Source organism: Sceloporus occidentalis, unplaced genomic scaffold (genome assembly GCF_023333645.1).
Source record: "Sceloporus occidentalis isolate IW3139 unplaced genomic scaffold, rSceOcc1.0.p SCAF_40, whole genome shotgun sequence".
Taxonomy (NCBI): domain Eukaryota; kingdom Metazoa; phylum Chordata; class Lepidosauria; order Squamata; family Phrynosomatidae; genus Sceloporus; species Sceloporus occidentalis.
Window position 1 is genome coordinate 4,799,002 of NW_028317020.1, and position 27,117 is coordinate 4,826,118.

Genomic DNA, 27,117 nt, shown 5'->3' on the forward strand with positions numbered 1-27,117 from the left:
AGAAAAAAAGTTAAATTTGTTACCCTAACTAGTAGCGGTCGCTGGACTGGACCATCTGATAAACAGATCAATAGAAATGTATGTAATTCTGTCTAGCTGATATCCCATTTACTGCACTAAAAGGTCCACACATAATACCGATACACATGGTAGTTGCAATTTGACAAAGACAAAGTTGCATGTTATCAAGTTCAGAGTATAAGTGGAATAGAGAGGCCCCATCAGCCATGTTTTCAAGACACATAATTGTCACATATTACAATATGTGAACATTATGTGTCCTTAAAAACATGACTGATGTGGTCATCCTAATGTGCAACAGGCAAGCACAGGTGAGTCATTCACTGCCTCCTGTCATTCAGACCTGTGCAGGAAACATGCCTTCCTGGGTCAACTTGAAGACTGATGTGGAAGAACTTTGCATTACAAGAGCTGTTCTCAAGTCCTATTCAAGTGTTCTGCAATAGGCTACACTCTGGCACTTAAAATGTGTAAGTGCTCATAAAAAAACAACTATACACATTCAGACGCAATTAAGGACCTACTGGAAGGGTTGTACATAGATAAGATTATATAATGAAAAAATTAGCAAGATTTGTTCACCCAGGATAGAAGTCTTTAGATAATTGAGAATTTTCTTTAGAAACATAAGAAAGGCTGCTTATCATACAATTAATACCAAACAATAAGACCCTTTATTTATCGACTTTTTGTTTATAATAGGTACCGACCAAATAACAAGAAAGCATTTTAGACATTTGAACTTGAGTGTGCAAAGTAACAGCATAACATCCATTTTAGAGCTTGAATGTCAATCCCCAAATCACTTCAGAAATCAAAATGGCTGCCTCTCTTTCTATGAACAGAAATGGATCATTATAAATATAGAGTTTATTTCTACAATATGCCATGGTGCCAACAAGTAAAAAAAAAGAGAATCTAAATTAAAATGTAAAACTTAACTTTTTCCCCTCAGAATTAGTATTTCATGTAGCACTGAGTAAAGCAAAAAGAAAATACATATACCACGTTGACATACAAAAGCCCTTCTCTAACCCAGATAAAAAGTATGCCAAATATATTGAGTAAAAGGGTATTAACTAGAGGGGAAGGGTAAAGCATAAATAGTGCTGGATGAAGAATTAACACTGGTAACATAGTGTGGCAAAATAAAAAAATATGAGGTTTACTTTAAATTAGGCCTTCCAAGTCCATACGCCACTAAGCAGGTACCAACCTATTAAAAAATGAAGTCCACCTAACTTTAGTGGCCCTTTAAGAAAACTTTAAAAAAAAAATGTACGTTCTTTTCTTTTTTCTTAATTTTCAAGTGAGGGCAGCAACAAAAGTCCCAAATCTGTTGGAGATATCTGAATGCAGGGACCTCCATGTCGGTACAGGAGTCCTACCCTTTGATTCACCAATGTCATCTGTGCAGTGAACTGAGAGACATTGCAAATGGCTTCCATTTTGTGCCGCTGCTGAGGTCTTGTTCTGGGGATGGTCGTGGGCTACAAGAGAAAAAAAAGTAAAAGGTCAAAAGCTTATTCCACATCCTTTTAAAATCCCTTTACAACACAAACCAAAATAATTTTGTAGAAAAAAAATATGTATTATTGCATTCAACAATTTTCGGAATGTAGTTTCCAATGCTGTATTTCGTTACAAAAGTCTGAAGTTGAGCCGAGTAAGTGGAACAAAACCTTGAAACTTTTACCTCAAAGAAAATGTTGGTAGAGATTAATACAGTGAGAGAATTTAAGTAAGATTAAAAAACCCGTACATAATTAAGAAGGCTCAGTACAGGTAAATATATGCTACTAGTGAAATTGATGGCAGATGTATATTTATTTAAGGACTTATAATTGAACTGAACTGATCTGGGTAAACAGCAGCTTTAAAAACAAAATGGCTGACTTGACTGACTGGATATAGTCTGCAATCAAATTCAATGTTCAAATAAACGATAAACTAAGAATTATGTGACAAAACACACCACATACAATGTTATAGCAGATAGCAAATGCATGGCTTTATGACATCTGCTCATATTTCCCATCATTGCCACTGTGAGGAAACTCTGTGCTGCATAGGAATCATGAGAGGAAAACATGCCAATTGACCCCAGGCACTAAGCGCATATATATATATATATATATATATATACATACACACACATATATATATTTACATATATTTACAGCACTTGTTATCTCAGAGCCGGAGTAATAAATTATTTTTACCACATCTTTTAAATATGCATGGCATGTAATATAGCATGGAACTGCAAACGGGAAGAGACGCTGTAGATAACAGGTTTACAGTGGGAGATAGCATAAGCACTTCTGCTTTTCTGCTCCACTGAACCCAGTTAAAAAAAATGATTCCAAAGAAAGCTTGGGAAATGTACTGCAGTAAGATATGTTTAACAAGATCAACTTATATGATTGTGTCATCACATAAAAACAGTTAGGAAAAGGAATTGTCGTAAAAGTATTTTCACAAGTCAATTTATTTTAGTCTTTTTGAAACTAAAATATCATTTATATAAAAGCGCCCATTCATTATCACTGAATCTCGCATTGCTTTTAAAATAGTTAATGCCTGCCAACCGTCCCGTACTGCCAGGCCTTAAACCTTGGATCCATATTCATACTGTTAACGTTCATCCTATTAGATGTTTGTTGCCTGCTGCTATTTCTAGACAGGCAATGGTTGCAGTACTATGCACACAAACACATAATGGAAAAAAGAGTATTGTGTAATAGCAAGTGGGGGGGAAATATGCAAAATACACAAATATTAGACAAAAAAACCCAACTTTTTATTTCTCCAAATATTTCTAAGATGAGACTCAGCTGAGGTCAGTGAGGACTCCGCACTATAACAAGTCACCAGACAGACAAGGGCCAAGTATCATGTAAGAAGACAAGCTACTTAGACTAAAAGATGCACGTATTTTTTTTTCCAAGAGCTAAAACAATCATACTTCCTGATGATCAGAAATCCGTTGCCCGTAGAACTGACCTTTTCATAAATATACACGCACACGTGCATACATATATAAAAGTGGGAATAGTAAAGGATGTGATCAGCAAGACGCCATTTTAAACTTCAACGCGCATCAAATTAAATTATGTGATACAGCTTTATTAGACCCTTTCCTCTTCTTTCTTGCATTTTTAATACTTTGACTAACATCTCAGACTGATGTATGTGTTTATGTATGTGTTTATTTTAGTCCTTTACCAAAAAATAATTTACTGCTAGCCAAAAAAAAAATCTCTAAATCTGGCTATTAAGTAAATCTATAGCAGCATCCAGCAAAACAAAAACATAGTAAAATTATTCATATTGACTTAAGTGTCTCAGAGTAACACAAAAGGGAGAGAAGAAAAAACCCTGCATGGGGTGCACGGCTGCAAACGACACATTTTGGTTAGTCTTTGTGTACTGTTTTTGTCACAAAAAATTATAATCAAAGGAGAGGCCTCGGAAAAGACTGCAGCCCTGCAAAGGTCTGGTGAAGAATCAGCTCCATTCTTTCAGCTAGCTCGTAAGATTAAAGTGACAAACAGGAGGTGAGGATCTCTAGAAAGGCTACTTGCCTCAGGGCTCCTTCCTTACACTTCTTCAAAGGCTCTGACAAACCATCAGCTACTGCTTCTTGGCTGCCCAGACCCCCTCACACAGCATGAGTCCAGTCTATAGCAGCCATCCCTCAATAACCAGCCAACCGTGAGCCGTTGCGCTAGTGATCTTGTTAAAGCATCATCAGTGGTTCACTTGGACCAAAAATCTAGAAAGGTTCATCAAAAAACTGAATGGTTTTGGATGTCAATTGTTACAATTCTCTTTCTCCTCTCCCTTTTTCGTTAGCGTTGGCTTCAGACGTTGCCAAATTTAGAAAAAGAAACAAACAGAAGTGTGTCTGGGAAATTTTCACCCATCTCTACTGCCTTAGGACAGGACGCTTTTTTTTTTTTTTTTTCTGACAAATCTACGACATGACAGTATGACATATTGGTTCAGGCAGATAACTTTCTGTCTACACACATCAGAAAATGTGATGTTCCAAAAGAACTGTTTTTTCAAGGAAAATCCCTTTTCTTCTATGCATAACCAAAGTTTATATATTAGTTTTAAGCAATATGATTGAAATATGTAGATACGTATACACACACACACATACATACACACACATAAACACACATGCACACAAATGTACATAAATAATGTATATTAAATAATACACTTATACACAGCAGAATAGCGAATGTATTTCACCGATACCACATATATATATATATATATATATATATATATGTATATATATATATTGCTTCCTATTCTTTGAAAAGGAAATTCTTGCAAGTATTTATAGAACGCAGTGATAAATTCACTGAATCATAAGTGGAGAAAAATATACAATATATACCAGCGTTACATAACGGCAATAACAAAACTTCTAGGTTTATTATACTCTGTTAAGTAACACCATGGTACTTTGCCATTCTCAACGGCATGCCAGAACAATCTTAATGATTTATTAAAATTTATCATAACTAAGTCATGCCAGATGTGATTTTCAAAGAGAAAAACAGTGTCCTGACGCTATACGCCAAGGATTTTCCTTTTTTTTTAACCAATAGCATAATGTTCCACAGTACATAATATTGATTTTCCAAAGTTGTTATGGTTCAACAGACAAAAACACAACTGTGTCTATCATGTATTTCATACTAAAACAAAACCACAGCGATGTGCATTTACTGAGCAGACACCTTCCACAACGGATGAACAGATACATCCTCTGTCTCCCAACCGGGTAGGCAAATAGTAAGATATGTTTAAAACACTTTAACACCCACTTGTTTAACATTGCACTTTAAATACTGTGTTTATATGATCTTAGATTATAAAAATATAATTCATAGAAATATGTTAAGGTTGTGTATTCAAATCCATATGAAAGGTTTATCTAAAAAAAATCATTATTATTATTGTTATTATTATTATTAACTAGTTTAAATTTGTAATACAATTCACAAATACAACAAACTATGAACACACAGCAATCCAATGAATTGCAGTTTATGTTGAAGTGACCTCCTCAATATCAAAACCAGGTAATTTTACATCAATGACTTGCTCCGTACAGTGCATCTAGACTCTATTCCTTCTTCTTCTACAGACACAAGTAAATATTGTTACTGTATGAATATTCTTTTTGATGACTGCATAACATTGGGCTGTAAGAACCAATGAGAGTTAAAAAAAAAAGTAATTCTAGTGCAAAAAAAAAAATTCATCAAAAGCAGCATTCAAGGCGGTTGCTGTAGTCATAAAATGACTATTCACATTTTGTACCGATTATCTTATTCTACATAACGCCAACATGTTGCATTAAAAAAAACTTTCTATAATACAAGCTACACTCCGTCAGCGGTGAGGTTGACAATTAAATTGTACTCTACTAAAAAAAAAATCTTAAAAAGATACTTTGGGATGATAATTCCATACCTCCTTTGTGTCTTTCTTTAGGAGGGACAGTGCCTCTTTCCTCCCCCGATGTCCCATTTTTCTAGAAGCACAACATCGCAGTGTTCTACAGCCCCAAACGTCACCATAAAATGTACATAAACAGCCAATGTGCTTATACATTAAATGATGTAAGTAAATACATATTTTTTTTCCTACAAACACCTTATCAGCAGCTATCAATGGCCTGGCCATAGCTCGTACGACCCATCCTAAAACAAAAGTGCCCAAATTGGCCAGTTGAAACGTTGGGAGGTATGTAATTGTCACCATAACCTATTACCAGTGGATTACTGGTCAGTATTTATTATTAATCAGTCATTATTTGTTTTACGATAGGTGTTAACCCTAGGTACAAAAATACAGTTGTCAATTTAACATTAATAAAAGCTATTCACTCCTATTTATGTTACCTTGAAATATCTCTCAATCCTCTTTAGGGCATCCTTGTAATTTGTATTCCCAGAAGTATCAACTCCAGCTAGCAGCTATACAGAACCTAGCAAATGTTCTTACCTAAAATTAAAAGGAGTCTGATCAATTTTACCAGTCGGCACAGCAGGGACATGTATAGATATCACTGTACTTAAACTGCAAGCATGTATCAACAATTCATTTTTTTTTTTCACGTATCATGGAGATGCAGATATAATCTGTACGGAAAGATATTTCAAAGGGACCATCCGAATATTGTGATGAAAGTTTCTCCTGTTGAAAGTAAACTTACGTTTTCGGAAAGGTTATATCAAATGTAAAGTTTATAAACGTCAAACTAAAAATAACAATTGTAAAAATAGACTAAAGTGATTTTTCCCGTCATAGTTCTGCTGTGATTGGTTAAAATCAATAAGACTACTTTCCGCGCATGCACACAGTGGTCCGTTTGCTTAGCCAGCACTGGAGCTTACTGGTTTTAATTAGATCCTGTGCTGGGAGATGTGTTCAGTTTTACAAATGCATATGGGGGGGGGGATTCTGCATTTGCAAGTTGGGTACCATGAAAATTTAAAAAGACGATTTTCATTCAACTTTTTACACGCCAATGGGTGCTCAGATCGGGCACTTAAAAGTGTTAAACAGATCAAAAAGGCTATTAAAATTTCATAAAATCCCTCCCTAAGAATGTAATGTTTATATAGTGTTTCTTAACATTAATCTGCCCAGGTGGTTACGTCACCTTCGAGCACATCACGGTTATAATCCAGGCAGTGTCAACAGGAGGAGTTGAGTTAACACACATTACATTGTACTGCTAATGGACCCAAACTCCCCAGGGTAATGATCTGTGTTAAATGTAGGAGATTTTCTTATATCTGATACAGCTGCAAAAACAGATTTCTGTGCCTCGCTACAAAGACCCTATAATCTGATATGTCTCGCACAGCTATACAACTCAGTGGCTGCAGCGGAGCATATGTAGTGGTAATAACAATAGACCCAGCATGATCATATAATTAAAATGATGCCTTTTTCTCCTGCCATAAACTTTTTACTAGTGTTACAGCAAAGACGCTTCACTGCTGTAAATTTCCTTGGACTGGCACAGCTGTACAATCGAGCAATTAACCTCTAGAGTGCTAAGGCAGAGGCCTGCATGTCTTCTAATACACCTGGCACTCAAATGGTTAAGAGATTATTTTTTTTTTCTGCTTTCTCAGCCACGGTATGCTTTTTGTAAGTATTGCATTCAAGAAAAAGCCTTCCAGAAACAATGTAACGCACCTCTTTTTATGTTCTACGATCTCAATATAAATGTTTTACTTAAATTAAATACAAAAAAAAAAGAGAATGGGATCAGCCTTCATTCTACATATTCACATGGAGTAAGGGGTTATGGGCAGTATCCTATTCATCCCAGCTTTCACCGTATACTAAACTTGTGTATCTTCATGTATCTCCAAAGGACAAAATTCTATATAGTATGGTCAATATTAAAAAAATATAATACTAATAATAATAATACAAAACTCCCATTAAAGGGATTCTCCAGCCATCAAGTGCAGCTCAAGGCATATGATAGCTGTCTTCATCTCTTTTCCAACTGCAAAAATTCTGCAGAATCCTACATACGCACCCCCCCCAGCCAAACACACCTCCTTGCATGTGATTTAGTTACCGACATGAGCATGCGTGGAAAGCTCTCCATTTATTTCAATGGAAGTCCTTTCCTGCCACTGATCATTGGCTTTAATCAGTGGCAGGAATCGTCGGACCATGGAGAAGGGCAGCTGCGGGTATGTAGCCTCTACCACAGGTAAGTTCCGTCTTTACTTTTTTACACATTTTAAAATACTCGTAGTTGGGCTGTCAGGGACAGTAAACTAGCCCTTTTTAGTTGTCTACCAAACAGGTTCAGCCCACTAGCATGTGCGGCTAAAAAAAAGAACCCCATACCTCCTAACGCATTACATCATTTTATAAAAATACAGCCAAGCAAAAAAAAAAAACCCTCCATACATTCTCAGGGTTGGCAGTCTGTCATATATTTTAAAAATATCCCATGACCTCTCAAAGCATACATCGTGATTTCATACGGACGTATCAGCTGATCAATCTAAAATAGACCTCTATCCCACGTTCCATGGTGTTTTATAGAATGCTAGCCCTTCTAAGATTACATTTCAGATCCACATGCATGTGACCCTATAAAAAAGTTGATGTTATGCCCCCTCCCCACGCCCGTTGGGTAGATTTAATAGATTTCCTCAATTATTTTTTATTGATTGATTTCTTTGCATCTAATGTGGCAAAAAAAGAAATCTTAATTCTTATTATTATTTGGCTAAATCGCCTCTAATGTAATATTTTCTTCTTTACTTCAAGCAGCAGGCATGTAAGCAGCAAAGCTACCTTAAAAAACCCAAGCACACATTACTTTTGAATACTTTATGGATTATCCATCCAATTTAAGATATTCCACGCCGTCCTAACGCAGTGAGGAACGCTCGTGGTATCATTTAGTGTCTATTCTTGGGAGATGATCTGTTTAGCTATTCATATGATAACTGCAAGGAGGTCACAGACATTTGGTTTTATAACATTCACTTTATTACTTTTGAATATTAATAACAGCTTGAAAGAACCATAACGTGGTATTATATTTGTTGTTAAAAGGGAAATGGCTTCAGCTTGTAAAACCAGCTGGTAATAATATGCAGAACAGGAATCCGCGAGCACATTTGACTTTGCATATTATCCTGCGAATGCTCGAGATCTACGGCTTTGCTGGGCGACGGCAAGAGAAAGAGAGAGAGATAGCTGGAGTGGAAATGGTTAAGGTGCCAAACACGGTTCAGATTTCTCACACTAGGGCTGAAGCTGCCTATGACCTGCTACCCGCCTCCTGCGCGACCTTTGACATTTCCACTCTGCTTCTTGCTAGCAGACATACACCCAGTGTATTATGGGTAAGAAAAGACTGCTCCATTCAATGGTATTTTTTTATTTTTTTTATTAAACAAAGGCTTTACTGATCCTTTAGAAATCCCTTGTGGTCTGGGTATCACTACACCTTTGGGCTTAAACATACTCAAAGCTTGCTTCGGTAAAACTCTCCATGTGAATATTTTTTCTATTTATTCTTATTTTATTATTTATTTTTTTTGTACAATTTAAACACTGGTTCTCGGAGAAATTTTTTGGGCATTCCTGAGATACCAGGCACTAGTCTTGGGAATGAGATGAAATGTTTACTGCAATTATTCACAGATGTATTTTAGTAAAACATATCTTACAATTGTATTATCATATGCTGTACCAACTTATAACATGAATATTTCCTCATTAGCATGCATTACGGTACAGGCAAAACAACACAATGTATTAAAATGTTTAACACTTTGTGTACTATAAGATCATAAAGTGTATATAATGCAATAATATATATAATAATATGTATATAATATGATAAACAATAATTATATAATAATTACATCTAAAAAGGAGGGACATAGTAATTTTTTTATTTTTTAACCATGTTCATGTGTGACCCCAGCATCTGCCCTCTGTATATACTAACTTAATATGTTGACTAGGAAAACATAAACAATTCTAAGTAAAGTCCAATAGGTCACAAAGTGGCATAGGTTCTGGTAACGTCTTTGTCCCCTAACTGCACCTTTAATCACACTCTCTAGAATATACCTATGTGGGGTATTTGTCATTAATAACATTGGATATAACATTGGAAGCTATGTATAGATGGCACATATCACTTATGATGTCATCTGACAAATGGAAGCAAACAAGAGGGCTAATTTAGAGCCAAACATCAGAAACATACATTCATGCATACACGTTTTCAGAAACATACATACATGGCCATATATGCTATTATTTACATAATGTCCATGAAATATAATTAAAAAATTACTCTTAGAAAATTTATGAACAAGTTTAACCCTCAAAAAAAAAACTAGTTACTTATGAGTTGGAAGATTTAGGTGTTGCTGTACCTTTAAATAATAAATTAGTCATAGCTGCATTACTATTTAATTACAATGTTAATTTGCACTTTTTCTGTGTTTCTTAATGTTTCTTAAAATTGAAACATATCAAAACAATATTGGTATTAACAAGATGAAACATTAATTCGATACACACTTGAAGATGTGTAATAATGTTTTAATAATCCAAAAAATTTTGAATTAGTCTGGAATTAAAGTTTCTTTCCCTTCTGAGGCTAACAATGTTAACCCTTTTATGCAAAATGACTTCTTTAGCCCAATTTTGTAGTTCTGCATTCAGTTTTTTCAGACTGTCAAATGTTTAGTTCTTGAATGTGACACAGATGCTCATTTTCTTGGATCTTATTTAAAATGCAAATACAGTAGCACAGTCTGTAGCTAAGTATGAAAAGCATATGCCGTTTGCAGCCTTTGGGGAAGTTTAAGACTTTGTACCTGAAGTTCACTGATTAGCTGACATTGCATAACAAGTGGCCCACACTTGTTAGGTCTTTGGCTAAGATCCATGGGCAAAAACCTCCGAAAAGGTCATGGCTAAAGATTCCTTTAGCTATTTTTGTAAAATGCGATCATGGAACTGACTTGTCTGGGAAGTGAATGTTCCCTTAATGAAAACATTAAGGATAAGATATTAGTGAAAGAGCATAACAATTATCTGAGCGCTCATGTTTATAATTTAATTTGCAAAAATTCGAATAACAGTTCTGTACACGCACCCACACAACAGAATTCATAGTTTAAGTTGTATTATATGGTTTTAGCTATAAAAAATACTTAAAAAAATATTTTTATTTAAAGGGGCCATTTTACTTAGAAATGCACCTGTTTATATATTTGTATATTTTGTTTTGTTACAGTAGATGCCTTCTGGAATTGGTATTAGGAAGAGCATGTTCCCACTTATTCTCCCCTAGTAGCTGGGTTAGGGATTGAACCCTGCAGTAAGCCATTCATGTGCTGATAAATACACCAGATTAGAATATGGGGCAAGCAGAACCACTGTTTATTCTAAAAATAGACAAACTCTTGATTACAGTGGCTTCTGTAGAAGCAATGGAAACAAGACGGATCCAGATTGTAATTCTCCCTAGAAGAAACATCAATGAATAATTTGCCATCTACCTAGTAGTTCCTGGCACACCTTCCTGTCTATCAACAGAAGAACAAAAGAACGAAAGAAAGAAAACACTGGGCATAGATATATATATATATATATATATATATATATATATATTATGTATATATTATATAATCTGTTGTGCTGCATATCAGCAGCATGCTTCTCTGAAACACCAACTGGACTCTGTACAGACTTGGACAACGATAATGAAAGAAAAAAAAAATTGCATGGAGAAGCCAAACCTGATGTATTTTTGTATTCCAGTAGTTTGGGCGAAGCAATGTGCTGTTGCAATGCATTTCTTCCTGTATCTCACAAAACGTATTAATTTATAATGAGATCAGGAAGTGTTCTTAAAAGCAAGCACAAAGCAAAAATACCTATATGACTTGATATAACGTCAGCGCTAAACATTTTTATCTATGAAATAAAGTGCTCTTTCTCATAGAAGCATCTTGTATCTCAGCCATTTTTCATTTTATAAGCGTAACAAACATTTTAACTTATACTTATAAAAACATCCTTACATTGTTATGCTAATCAGTTTGCAGATTTTGCACAATGTTTATTTTTCCTGTCAATGCCTTCTATATAAACTAAGAACAGGAAATACCAGTTCTGTGGCGATAGTAGACAATGAGATTCACACCAAATGGCGATACTTTTAAATAGCATAGCACCAGGTTTGACATGTGTATCCCTCAGATCAGCAGCATGAGTGTGTGTGTGTATATATATATATCTATAAGGTTGGCCCGAATAAATTACTTTTTATTATTATTTTTATTTTTATATTGATATATAAAGCATACATGGAAACTTTCCAGGAGTTGACCCAGAGTCTCCAGGCCAGTTTCTTCAATCTTTGGGCAAGGGAGTGGTTATTGGTCATACCCACTCTTCACCCAGCTCTGCACACTGCCACCTTCTCCCTACATAAATCCCACCCACACAATTCTATTTGAGTTTAGCCATTACTAAATGAAGCCACGCCCCTGAGGAGCGAAGGGATGTTCCGAGGTATGAGTATTAAAGAAATAACCTATAGAATACAGCCATAATAAGAATATTCAGTATTAGTATTACGCTAAAAAAAAAAAAAATACCAGGTCAGTGGCTAACAAATATACAACACGTAGAAATATACCATGAATATCTTAGCTCACAATATTTATTGCATGCACACCCAGCACAGATATATATTGATGTAAGCGCTCATTTGCATCTATGCTTTCTAAGTGTGGCACATACAAATTAGTCTTGTATATATTCCTACATAAAAATGAAAAACGATTCCACAGAAAGAAACATCAAAGCAATACGTTCTGTCCTGAATATGAAACTACAGCCACGAGCATGCAGGCAGCATACGCTTTGCACGCTGACAATTTAATGCACAGCTTAGACTTTTAAAAATGCCTGCTCGGTACTTCAAGAAAATCCACTTGCCAAATACAGCTGCCTATATATTAGGACGGTAAGATTTATTTTTTTTTACTGACAGCATCGTAAGGTGATCTTCATCAAACAGCGATGTCTCCCTGTACTATAGATAAATAACATTCCTTTACAAACATATGATTCTGCGCGTCTTTGTTCTACTAGTAGGGGAATAGATTGTTAATGTCGAACGTATCAAGATACAAAACTATATCATAACAAATGACGCGTACCCGTACAAACTGAAGTGATCCGGTACGGTTCACAGAAACAGTGAATATTTATCTTAAAAATGGAGTCTGTCACTCTTTCCAAATCCTACGTTAAAGTTCTATAAACTCAATAAACCTATGAAATGTGTTTAGGCATTAAATAAATATAGGTACTTTACATGTATAGCAGGGGAAGGTTGTAACATCTTTTCTAAAGATCTGAATGATTATTCCTCCAAATTGTTTTTATTTCTGAACTAAGTGGCTGGTTGAGTTGACTGGTTGAGATTGTCTCAAGAGGCAAGAGGAGAAAGGAGAAGGGACAGTAAACTGCTTAGAGAACGCCTGCGCAGCTCTCCGAGACACTGATCTCAGTTTCCATGAGGTTGGTATCTAAACGTAATATCTCCAAAGTAATTAAGATAATTGCCAGACAAAAAAACCCCACAAGCTGTAGATAGTTTGGATTTATTTATGCTAACAACTTTAAACCAATAGTCTATGTAACACTTATTAAAACCACGGTTCTATAAACTTGAGATATTAGGATGGTACAGGGCCATACTCTTCTTTTTTATGTAAATGTTCTTTAAAACATTTAACGCTATTTAATGCTAGGAACAGCTAAGCAATTTGGGGGCAAAGCACTTACCTTAGCCTATTTGCTATGGTAACCAACATAATGTTTCTATGTTCACAAAACAATAGTTCCGTCTTTAGAAATATTGCCCTTGGGTTGATTGAGCATACTTGGTTTTTGTGATTGGCATGTGAGTTCAGTTATACAGAAATAAACCATCACGGGCAGGACGTAATGTCATAACGGCCCTGGTATGTAATGGCAATTGATGAACCTGAACATCTCCAAAAGGTGAGACGGTCAAAATCAGAAAACCATAATTTAACAGAATACCGGTATTCCAAAAAGGCTTCAATGCGTTTATTCTGTACTAATCTGCATGTTATTAACTATTTCCTGAAATTATCTTGGGTCTAATGAATAGAAGTATAAAGAAAACTAAGGGCAACTTTAAAGGGTACATAATGTCACTTGTACACAGGCCAATCCAGTATACCGGTTAAAAGTTAGCTGGCTTGAAGAGAAGGATCCGTGCTTATGTAAATCACAGCACTGTGAGGCATTACTCAAAAATTACTTCTAATTTCAAATCTGTATATATATTTATTTATTTATTTTATGCTATCACCATCAATATCAGCCAGGAAATATATTAAGTATAAACCAGCAATGCTGAACTCACACTTCAGTGGTAGGCAAACTGTCAACCCAGCTGTTATTGGGTTAAAACTAACCCATTATTTCAGAGTTACCTAATGCCAGTTTAATTGCGATAGTCTTAACTGACCTAATTGAAGAGTGTTTCCTTTTCCCTTTCTCATGTATTATTAAGTCTCTAGACCACTGGTTCTCAAAATGCAGTCAGCTAGCCAAAAGTGAGAATGTTCTTACCAGAAATGGCCATATAAAACAATACAAAAGTGTTTCTCACTTTTGTCACTAGAACAACAAACTAGCTAATTATATATATATATACACACACATACACTACTTTGCGAAAGTTTGGGGTCGCTTAGCTACTAAAGAAAAGCAAGGAAATAGCTAGCTGTGTAACATAACTGCAAAAGTGTTCTCTAATGATTAATTAGTCTTTTAAAGTTAAACTTAGACAAGCGAATACAACGTGTCGTTGGAACACAGAAGTGACGTAAGTGATAAAGGGCCTCTTTACACCTAGGAAGATATTCCATAAAAAATCAGCTACAATAGCCATTTACAACATTAACAACGTCTACACTGTAATTCTCATCCATTAGATTTTTTTGTAATGGACAAAATTTGCTTTTCTTTTTAAAAAGAACCACTGGCTAATTCCAAATACCTGTTAATTTTGATGGGGTGATTCACTAACCTCCATATCGTGTATTTTGGATTCACAACTGATTTATACATTAAAGTTGGAGATTGTTGATATAAACTTTAATAGAGCCACTACTTAACTCATCATGTGTATACAACATTGGTATAAATCACTCAAAACATCTACATATGCTATTGTTTGACTTCTACCATCAGTTGAAAGTCGTAAACCATCCCTGGTCTTCGCTGTCTATCCTACTGTGCCAAAATCTGATGGATGTAAGCATTTTTTTTGGCATACATAATACCTGCAGGAAGTTGACAGAAATCTCACCAACGTATGTATTCACACTGTACTCAAAAAGGTGTGAGTGGAAAATGTGACAACCACTTTAACGCATGTTGGGACGTAATTAACTAATAACTGTATATGTGCTGCATATATTAGCGATGTTTATTTGCATAGATTAGATGCATAACTTTGCATACATAATTCTAATTTGAATACATTATTATCATGAGCAAAATGGATTAACCGTTATAGATGGTTCAACGTGAAGGGGAAAAAAGCGAAGAATCTCCCCTTTCAAAATATTTGATTTGGAAACCAGAAGCACATTATTACAAACAGCATTGCATAGACCGTTCTGAAAACACGGCAGTTGGCGCTAAGCGGCGGCCAATCCATGCCACTGACTCCATGCTATACAGGCTAAAATATCACAGGGCTTAGAAATATTGCAGAGGGTTTCTCAAAGAAATAATCTACAAGGTGCTGGAAGGTTAAGGTTGAAGGACTTCAGCTTGTACATAGAAAGACTGTATGCCATTGACTGCTGTAAGGTCTAGCTGCACATTTTCATAATAGTGAACTTGACAGGTAACCTCATTCTGAGAGAATGGCTTTGCGAGGGAGTGAGGCTAGCCACGCACAAGACTCTGGGTCAAACCTAGAGAATTCCCAGGTATGAACATGTCAACTAATTATCGATCTCATGAAGGGTCTTCCCCATCGTGACTGTCTTTATGGTCCAAAATGTAAAACACTGGTATCACGGTGTGTAACCCACAATGGTAATGCAAATCTTAAAAACCTAGCTAGTCATTGGATGCAGGCAGAATTGTGCACCTCTATGGTCATCAGAGGATTAAATTCACCCCCATTTCTGAAGTTGTCTCAGCAGCAGGTACAATAAGAGCACCCAGGCACGTAAGCCCACGTAACGTCACCTACATCACTTCAAGCTCTTTCAAAACCTAGATTGACATAACAGATTCTAGATATGTTGGTCTTTATATTATAATATGGCAAATTTCATTAAAGGTAAATGTTAGAGGCGCTCCCTAACGATAAGCCGGATTATTAGGATACTAAAGGACAGGGCTAAAGAGTAAAATCAATATCTGGTCCATTTATAAAGTCTGTGTTATGACATTTGTTCATGAAAATATTTTTGTTTGCTCATTTATTTTTAACACATTTCTTTTACATATAAATTGCTAGATTGGTTTTCGCATGAAATCGTTTAAATAATACAAACTAAAACGATAGCGTTTCACTCAACATGCTTGCGTTCTAGTAAAATGTAATAACATAGTATTAATATTATTTATTGTTTTATATAGGGCCATCATATTCGGTAGTGCTGTACAAGGGGTTGTAACGGGGTTACAAATGCATTCTAATGCTATTTACATTATTGAATGGGGGATGATGGGAACCATCCCTATACTAAAGGAAACCAATATAGGCATTGAGAATACAAAAGGAGGTGATACATAAAAGGATGATACACTAAATGAAGGTTGCATTCTTCCTAATAATCCTCTCCCTGCCATACCTCATTCATCTCTGGAATTTATAGGGGGAGTATAAGAAACACTAGTGGAATTATCCACTTGGACAACACAGCCACTTTCAATTTATTAAGATCAAAAATCTAGAATTTATATGGAACTATTAATCATATACTTTATATTTTGTGGTTTCAAATATAGTGTTAAGGACAAGAATCACTATAATATTAAATAAATGAGCACTCTTCAAAATAATAGCAATAATAATACAATAAAAATAATAAAACAATGTGTTTTTATTTAAACATGGAAATGATAAATTAAAAACAGCCACCACCTCGTGATACTGACATTTAGTTGGGTTACATCTCAGCTCACCAATGGTCGCTCTCATGTAATTATGCGCGAGAATGCATGCGCGCGCGCGTGCGCACGCACACACACATACACATTCTAAGTGTAGTGTATAGGTCAGAAAAAGATGTATCATGATTGAAAGTGATGTTTGGCAGCCATGGGGTTGAGTAACAGAACTCTAAGGCATGATTCCTTAATTTTACCTTTATATGTATTAATAAAAATAAACACGGTTTTATGACAATGTTCTGTTCTTATTATTAGTTATTTAAATGATTATATATTTTTGTCTTTAAATATTATTAAATATAATAAAAAACAATATACGTTGATATTTGCAATTTAATGTTATTATGTATAAAATATCTCAACATAAAAAAAAAAATCAATATACAAAATAATATATTTCATTTTTAACCTACAAATTACACGTTAAGTACTGCTTAGTTACTAATTTGTGCACGTCCAGGTGAGATCTTTGGGTATTTAATCCAAAATCATTTTCATGTGAGGGCTTTGGGCTTTAATTAAAGTGTCATGTGCCTCTTTCTGGGATTCTGTTCATTCAAGTAATCAGTGTGCAAGGAACGTCTATGCAATGCGGAAAGAAGAGGTATTGTTTGCATTTAGCTTTCTCAATAAATGGTATTTTAATACTGAATACACAGAATGTAAAGATTATGAGTTGTTATAAATTCCTTCTGTATAAAGCATCCGTTTTAAAATGACGAGTTTTGTCAACTTTTTTCATTTTCTGTCTTTTGATGAAAACGCAAGACCTGTCCAAAAACATACTTGTACAGTAATGTATACACTGCTGCTGCTGCTGTTGTTGTTGGTAAACCCTAAACTCCCAACTTATTTTGCGATAATCTGCCAACAACGCTTAACTGGTAAGATGGTGGACAAAGTGGATTTTTTTGAAACATACCATAAAAGCAATATAATATAGCTTGTAACGATCATCTGCCTTTTTGCTAAGTCTTTAAAACAAGTACCTATTGCTTTCTGTATTAATAAAGATAATAATATGTCAAGCTGGAAATATCAAAAGTAAAAAATACATAAAAACGAAGTTACAAAGCTCACCCGTCAATATATTCTTCTCTGACGTAATGGGTCTATATGAATATCAAGGACTGTAAATCTCAAATATCTCTGTATGTTTTCAGTTTTCAGTATAGACATAGTCATATGGTATGACTATTGTGTGATTGATCTACTTTCTACCCTGCCTTTCCTTTGAAACATACACCCAGCGCATTGGAAATATTCATCTTTGACCTTTTTTTTTCTTGGTGATGCATAAGTAGGTGGAGAAAGTTATAGAGGTCGGTTGTATACATGCCCACCACGTATTTAAAGGAAATATTTTGCTTATATCACAGGAGTTAAGATTTTATATGAATATATTGGAAAAAAAAGGCAATTCTGCTTAATAAATTATATGCAAATTTGTATTTTATATGTTATATAAATATATATTTTTTATGATTAAAAAATAAAATGATTCTCGCTCTCAGGTAGTCTACTTTTTTTTAAATCACTTTCAAATATCTGTCTTATTACCATTAGTATAGAACTACTTTTTTTGGTTTCTTAGATGTGATTGGTTTCACAAAAAAATATCAATTCTACATTTTTAATTTTAAAATTCCCATGCTGTATTAATAAAGATAATATGTCATGATTATATATATATATATATATATATATATATATATATATATATATATATATATATATATATACCACCAGAAATCCATATCTCATATACACCTTGAATTTATATATTGCTCTTTAGCTGTACTATGAAATTATTGATATATTTCAAAGTGTTTAAATTTACCATTAATCCAAGGAAGCTGGTCATTACGGTCCCTGCGCCGATTATTGATCTTTCATATTCAAGTGCTAATACATTCAAATATATTTCCATATTTCCGTGAAGATATAGAGCTCGTACTGAGCACACTGTTCTGTTCTGTGTTGTAGCCAGTAATAGGGCACCCGCAATAGACTACGTGAGATTATAAAGAGATAAAACATTTACTGACCCCACGGCTTGGGTAGATTTGAAGGTTTTACAATATTGTAAACAGGCCTAAAATGAAAGGCACACAGATAGTGTCTGATGGAATGTTTTATTGACTACCAATTTATTGTGGAACTTAGCAACACAAGGCCAAACACCAACTGGTCAAGTACGATAAACCTACGAGTGCCAGAGGCCTGAGCAATGAAATTAAGCAATTAACTGTAACATGAACTTAACTTGTATTGAAAAACACACTAACCTGTATAAAAGCAGTAAGCTTGCGAGCAGGGCCCTCTTTACCTAATACATCGGTTTGTCTTAGTCTGTTCTTGTCATACCCTTTGAATGTATGTGCTGTTTATGGATAAAAAAGGTAATAATCCTGCACTAAAAAAATTAGAGTAAAAAAAAAAAAATTCTAACTATAAAACTAATGTAAGCACTTTTTAACACAATGTAAACCTTTCCTTGCAAGCAAAAAAAAAAAAATAGAGAATATTGTTATCTTTGTGTATTGTGTAAATACTTGAAATGTTATCATTGTTTCTAAGGACGTTGTGGTTGATATCTGGGGAGATGACTCGCGGTCAATGAAAATGAGTGATTCTCTGACGTAGAATGACAGAATCATAAATGATGCTGGTGAATATCAGAAATTACATATGTGACTTTTCTTGTGTTCCATTTTCCGCTCACAAAGAATAACGTAAAAATGTTCTGCTATTCTCAACTTGAAAGTCAATAAATAAAAAGCAATTTAAATTACATTTAACAGCATTTTTGCTAATGACTATAATTTGTCACAGACTATGCCCTGCCGCTATTGAAATTTAGACAAACTTTAATTGCCCATGGGGTAAGGCAGCTAATTACAATTTTTTTTTTTCTTTCTTGAATTCACCATACAGTATGACAATAATGATATTTAAAAAAAAGCTATAAAAATCTGTCCAGCTTTTGTTCTTTATCTCACAATCGCCTCATTTACTTATTAGTAAAGTGTAACAATCTTTTGTAGGCTCTGGGATTTAAAGGGTTACTCTTACAGATTATTTAACTGTAATTTCTTAATTGTTAGCTTATTCATTGCTTTTTTAAGTGCAAGATATTATGTGTACAAACATTTATACACACATTCATATGTAGCAAAATGCGTTACTATACATAAGCATGTTTTATTTTTCATTTGAATTTTTATTGTTTATTGATGTTTTAATGTAGAAAGACCCAATACATCATATTGCTATAAAAAATAGTTTTAAAAGAAAGACTGCATTTAAATTGATTGCAGTTATACTAATAATTGAAATGATGGATTTCAAAATGGTAAGTTTAATTCCAGGTTTCTTTACATCTGGGGTCAAGAGGAAAAAAATAAGAAAAAAAATAGATTCAACGTGAAAATAAAGAGTGAAAAACAGGGCAACGTGTATCCATTTACATCTAGGTCGGATAACACCTGTGTGGTTTTAAGTTACATGTTTCTGTAGAGCAAATGTCAAATGAAGGCATTTGCAGAGACCTAAGGAATTTTGAAGGAAAAAAAAAAAAATACATAATGGACTTAACCACTTAGCTACTGCAACACTTTTTTCTCTGGATACAAAAGCATTACCCGTATGGCGCTACAGAATATGTTCACCATGTTCACCACTATGTTTCAGCATAAGGAATCAGCTTGGAATGACCGTAGCTAAAAGTGATATCGTTGAAGAACGAAACATTATTAAACATACCCTGGCTTTACAAAATATTCTACAATGCTACAACATTTTTTTTTTTTTATTATTTTATCATGTTAACTACAAATGGTTTTATTTATTTATTTTTAATTAACCGTGTAGGGTTTCTTTTTTTGTCTCCTTGAATAATCGATTTTTTTTTTTCTCCTTTAAAACATGTCACCGAAGTGCAAAGGTTATGCAGTAAGGTTAAATGCTTGTGGCCAGTTATAATAAACACTAAAGGTCTTTGAGTATGAACAGAGAGCAATTGTTATGCGTCTAGTGAGTTAACAGATTGTGTATTAAAAACACCATAATGACTCACAAACGAGATTACTAACACAAAAATACTAAATTTATGTAGAATGTTTATTTTTCAGAAACAAAATTACTCTAAAAGAATCCCAAAAATACTTTTAACATTAAAGTAAAAGGTGTTTTTTTTTTAAAGTTTTTATTTTATCAAAGTGTTTATTTTTTCTAGTAATAACTAGGTTATCACTGCTGATTATAAGGGGCATATATACAGTGACATTTAATGATTTTGCTGACTTACACAGCATCCAAAGGCTTGAACACCTTTACTCAAAAGCACCTAAACTAGAGGGGGGGGGGGGATCCACAATTATTTTATTGATTATCTAACGAACATTTTTTATCTAATTCTGAGATGACATACTTGCAATTTAAAATGTAATTTATTAGTAGTAATATAATGCGTTGATTAGTGAAAGAAATTACATGTCAAAATCCTTTAAGACACTGCAATTAAACACTTGATTTAAAAAGCACGCTTACTCTGTACACATGACTTGCAGGCTGCAGTGCTTGGTACAGGGTATTCAATCAAAGATTCTAATACATAATTTTAATGAAGAATTCTAATACATTCTACACGCTTCAACCCATTTGCCTGGTGTGTACAACTGTGGAAATAAAGCCATGTGGACATGAAATTAAATGGATTTCGCTATAATAGTTTATTATACAAATATCTGAATACCTAAATGTCAAGAGTGTTATCCAAACGGAATATCTAATAAATATTAATTTATGCATTTCTTTAGTAGAATGTGGTGCCCCTCCTTTGTAAACACACCAATTCTGTTAATATTAGAAGGGCTCAGCTTAAATATGTATAACAGACTAGAAAAATAGGGAATTAAAAATGATAATAACTAGATACAATTTCATAGTCTGCTATTTTAAATATAGAAAATACAAAAAAAGCCATCGTAACATAAAAAACATAAAATAGTCACACTTGACTCTAACGAAAAGCCATATATATATAATATATATATATAAATAAACACACACACACACATATATGCACACACGCACACACTGCATTAGGTAACCAACTTAAAGCTAAAAAAAGAAAGGCATCTAAGCAGACCAATTTCTGCTTTAGCTTGGGTAAAGCAGTAGGAATACTGATGTGCTCTAGAATCCACTCTGCATGCTAAAGACTCATTCTTCAAATAGTATCCCTCCTGAGCTGAGCATTAAACAGGGACAAAGAGGCAAACAGCGGGGGCTTCTATTCACGCTTCAAAACCCAAAGCTGAAAAGCCAACCAAACCCCTGGCCATTAAATGATGCACTTTTAAACCATCCACACTCTTTTTCTTATTTTCCTGTAATCTATTCTTTAATATCAGATGTCTCTTGATCCTATAAAGCTAGAGCGGGGTAAACAGAAAATCCAGAATGTGATTTACTTATCATTACCATATTGAATTGAATTTCTCTTATTAAAAAGACTGGTTCAATACATATTTTAAACTGGGGTTTTTTTGTTTTTTGTTTCAATATAGCACACAATAACTATGCACCAGTCCTTTAAATACACAGTTTATCCATTTGTTGGCTAGAATTGAGATCTGAAGAAAGCAAAGACAATAAACTAGGAAACTTGTGAAAATAAAGTTATATTGAATCAAATTCAAAGAACATACAGAATATATTGATGCAAGAAATAAATAAATTACAGCAACATATTTCTGAAACTTTAAATATTTGTAAAATAATTAAACTATTCAACATGAATAAAACATTCAGTAAATCATCCCACAGAATCCAATAATAACAATATTTCTTTTTTTTTGTTTGTTTTAATATACCAGCTATTAATATATCTAACGGTGTATATAAATATGTATTAGAAAGGTTACCATTTACATACACTATTATACAACTTTCAGAAGAAATATGGAAGCTCAAACTGGCGCATATTTTATTCTCATCAATAAAAAATAATTGTTATCGTTTTAAACATAAAGGCAATATTAAAATTATATACCAGCATATATGTATGTATACGTATATACACACACACATTGAAATAACATTTTGTGTACCTTTAAAAAATATTTTCACAGATTTCTGAGAAATACCTCAAACGATAATGATGATAAAGCAAAGGCTATAATTCTCTTCCCAGATTCGTAAATTGAACTGTAAACACTGATTACCCTCTGTCCTTGCCCTGCAGGTAGCTCCTATTAATTAACCAACAGCATTTTATCATGACAATAAATGGGAACAATAGTGGCTCCTTATAAGCGTATGTGGCTATGTTATATCTTACTGTTAAAACACCCACATACAGTAATATTAAAATATACTCAGAACCAACAGTTCCCCTAGCTTTTAAGTACTTGATTTCATTAAATCCAATACGTTTTAATTTCCAGCATACGCATTTTATTTTGTGGTCACTGAAATTAAATAAAAGATTCAAAAACATTTCATGTTCTGAGCATAGCAATTATTTTAACAAGTACAAAAAGTAAGAAACGCACATGATCAATTAATTATAATTAAACATATATACCTTCTTTGTTGGTTTGTTGGCTCTTTGATTTCTCCCAAGGTGTGATAGATTTGTCTTCTTCTCCCTCCATCAGTGATTTCTCATTAGGCATGTACCAGGTAGAATTATGTTCTGCCATAAGAGAGTCAAGGTCTATAGTACTCATAGAATTTTTGACATTGTCAGAGCAACAACTGTTCAATTCACTGTCCACATTTTGAGCAGTACAGTCATTTTTTTTATTTTTCATCCCCAAGGGCTGGTCCTCAGAAATGCTGAACTGTTGTCTCTGAAGCTGTATCTGTGCTTGGAGTATCTCTAGAGGGTGAATCTCATCCTGGGTAGATGTGCTGGTTGGAGTGCGCACTTGTTCTATCCCTGGAGTACCAGGGTGCCCACTCCCAGTGCTACTCAACCCATAACTGTCCGGGAGAGAGGTAGTGTTATTTAGCAAGTTTAGATTCATTGGTTTTTGCCCATTAAGAAGTCCATGTTCACCCCGCTGAATTTTCGGAGACCCTGTTACCAAAGGACAACTACTAGGTTTTGATATGTTGTTGTCTGAACTAGATGAAACTTCATCTTCATTGCCATAAGTGGTGTTGACATCTTCTGCAAAGTCAACATGAGGTGAGCTGCTGTCTGATTTAGTCACACTTTGAATTCCACTATCCAAAGATGACATGAGGTCAGGTTGGTCACTAAGAAGTAACTCACCCCCTTTCCCCCAAGATGGAGAAGTCAAGGGTTTGTCATGTGGTGTCCCTCCAGCTTCGCCTGAGTTGGCTGATTGACCCTGCTGTGCTGGACTCACCACCGTGCCTCCACTATCCGCAGAATACTTATCAAAATAATTACCCGGACTTACATGTCCACTGTCTCTTTTTCTCCTGCCCCTCCCTCGCCCACCACCAGTAACTGGTTTACCATCATTGCCAGGAGTGGCTTCAATACTGTAGTTTGGGGACAGACTGGTTTCTCCTTGCGTGGGTTGAGATGCCCCACTTTGCCCTGTACACTTGGTATTGGAAGTACCAGGAACCTGATTGTTCTGGGATGAGCCTGCTGGATAATAATCAGAAGCAGTATTATTCCCACCGTTGCTGTTAATGTCAGTCTCTGTTTGACTCATCTTTCTCTTTCCTTCTGCTTGACTTTTCTTATTAAATGTTACATTGAGATTTGGTGCACCTAAGCTAGCAATCATGTTCTGGCATGCCGTGGAAAGGGCAGCTAAGCAGCTTTGTCCAAACATGCTTTCTTTTGTGTTAGACTTACTGAAGGAACCCAGGGAAAGTGCCCCCAACTTACTAGCTGTGGAACGCTGGCTGGCTTGGAAATCTGACTGGGCTGGGTAAGAACTGGGTGATGAATTAACACCGGGTGGATTGTGTGGAGTTGATTGCCTATTTGACCCTACAAACGGAAACCCTGGCTGCCCTCCTATAGGTGGCGCTGTAAAATCTGGTGCACCCCTTCTGTCTGTTGGTGTACTGGTGATACCCACCCCTCCACCTGGTGACTGCATTTGGGAAATATTAGTCATGTTCCCAAATTGAGAGTGTATGCCAGGAGAATGCAGGGCGTGAACATGTCCTTCCCCTGGCATCCCCAGGGGTTCCTGTATTCCCATCCTACTGACACCTGGCCTGAACAGCATGGTCGACCCATTTTGTTGTAAATTAATATCATGAGGTGTAGGATCAGGGGGAAGGTTTGACCCTCCCATCCTCCTTTGAAGAATATCTCCAGGTGGGTGAGGGCCAGGATACCAAGGATTTTCTGGAGCCACATGTGGGTTCTGGGGGTCAAAATTACCAATCCTCCCTCCTTCTCTATCAAAGGCGGGCTGTGGTATGTTCCCCACCTGAGCTCCATGGACAATGTTGCTTTGATTAACATCCCCATGATGGCCCAGTTGCTGTAAATTAGCCTGTCTCATTCTTTGCTGCTGATTCCTTGATGCCATTTGTTTAATCATCATTGCTGCATTCTGACGTTGTTGAAGGGACTGATGGTCTGAACTAGGGTGCTGCAGTGCCGGGCCAGGAGGGAAACTTTCTGGCACTTGAGGCGTATAGTCGCCAGGAAGGCCAGGGTAAGCAGAGGGGGATAAATGACTATCAATGCCAGCATTGTGTATGCCACCATTATTCCACGCAGCACAGTTTTCCACACTATGATTATTTGGAAAGTCAAACCTGGGCCTTTTAGTGACATTCATATACGGAGAATCAAAGTGTTGCAATCTTTGATTTGAAGGTTGCTGCGGAGGTCCCTGTTGCATATTAAACATTGATTCTGAATATGGATGCATATTCCTATTCTCCAGTCTATGAATAGGGTATTCAAACTGTGCATGTTGGTTCTGCATTACTGGTCCATTGTCCTGTAAGTTTGGATTGGGGGTGCTGGCTTCTGTTTGCTGTTGCCTAGTAATTCCTGGCGGGCATGAGTTTTGTCTAGAAAGTAAACCAGTCTGCTGCTGCTGTTGCATGAGGGGGTGTCTGGCATTAACTGCAGGCTCCATGCCAACAGGCATTTTTCGTGCACCTCCAAACCTTTCAAAGAATACCCCATGCTGAGGCTGAGGGTGGACTTTAGACATTCCCACTATACCAGGAGGTCTGGGCAAAGCAGAAGTGCCAGGAAAACTACCACCGGGGACCTGCCTTCCAGCCCCATAGTGGCCCTCTGAATCTGAAGTGGAAAACACAGGTACCTCAAAGTGTCCTGAAGGAGCATCACTGGGGAAATTGTATTCCAAGGGATCAACGCTTCCTTGGCTGTGGATTCTCCTTTGTTCCAAGTTATGAGAATCAGATGAGGTGGATGAGGGAACCCCGTGAAATGAAGCAGCGCGGTTGGGAGACTGGTCTAGAGGAAGACAGGGTGCAGGGACTGCATGGTTAGAAGCACTAGAGTTAGGGTGTTGAAATTCTGAGATATTACCTGACCTCTGCTGTCCAAATCCTTCTCCTGACTGATTATCTGCCATCTGTTCGTAACCCTCTCCAAAAGCTTGCTGGCTTCCAAGATTATTGTTATAACCCATTAGCCGACCACCGTGCAAACAGGATGCTGTAGCATCAGGCCCACCAAAACTGCCACTGAAGTGGGGGTGATGCTGATGAGGATGAGCGCTGGGGTGTCCGTGGTGATGCTGCTGATTGTTGAAGAAGCCATGGACAGGTTGGGGCTGCATGCCACCAGCATGCATTTCAGAATGCCCCCTGGCATGGTACCCATACGTTTCCCCATTTAAATTGAGATTCATGCCTAGCATGGCAGGGTCACTTAAAGCTCCAATGGCAGGATCCACAGTCCCTGATGTCCCCCCAGAATGGAATGCAGGGTTTTTGAAATGAGAGCTCATATTCATTCCGGGCTGGTTGAAGTTTCTCTCTCCTCGGCCAGCGCTTCTGTTATTGATCTGTGGCTCAAACTGTTCCAGCCCAAACATAATTCCAAACTAATCAATAAGGCATGACAGTTCTTTCCACCGATATTGCTATTACACTCAGTCCTTCCAGTGCCAGAAAAGCAAAAGGCGTTGGGTAAAAATAATAACGAGGGCAAAAAAAAAACCCAAAAAACTCACCGATTTCATGCAGGTCTCTCTGCACAGTCTTTGGAGGCAGAATCCAAGTGAGTGAGAAGCAGGGGCGATGTAGTGTAGAGCATTCACAGATGAGCTCACATGTTGTAATCTGATCGGGCTTGTG

The 27,117-nt window shown here is 35.8% G+C and overlaps 1 protein-coding gene across 1 annotated transcript; it reads right to left on the bottom strand.

Moving 5' to 3' along the window:
- Positions 1–1,326: 1,326 nt before the first annotated feature.
- Positions 1,327–26,855, bottom strand: MN1 (MN1 proto-oncogene, transcriptional regulator). The gene is made up of 2 exons (XM_089489669.1): positions 23,414–26,855; positions 1,327–1,511 (listed from the first exon to the last, which is right to left on the bottom strand). Exons 1-2 carry the CDS (start codon positions 26,853–26,855, stop codon positions 1,327–1,329), a joined length of 3,627 nt encoding a protein of 1,208 aa, XP_089345795.1.
- Positions 26,856–27,117: the final 262 nt, after the last annotated feature.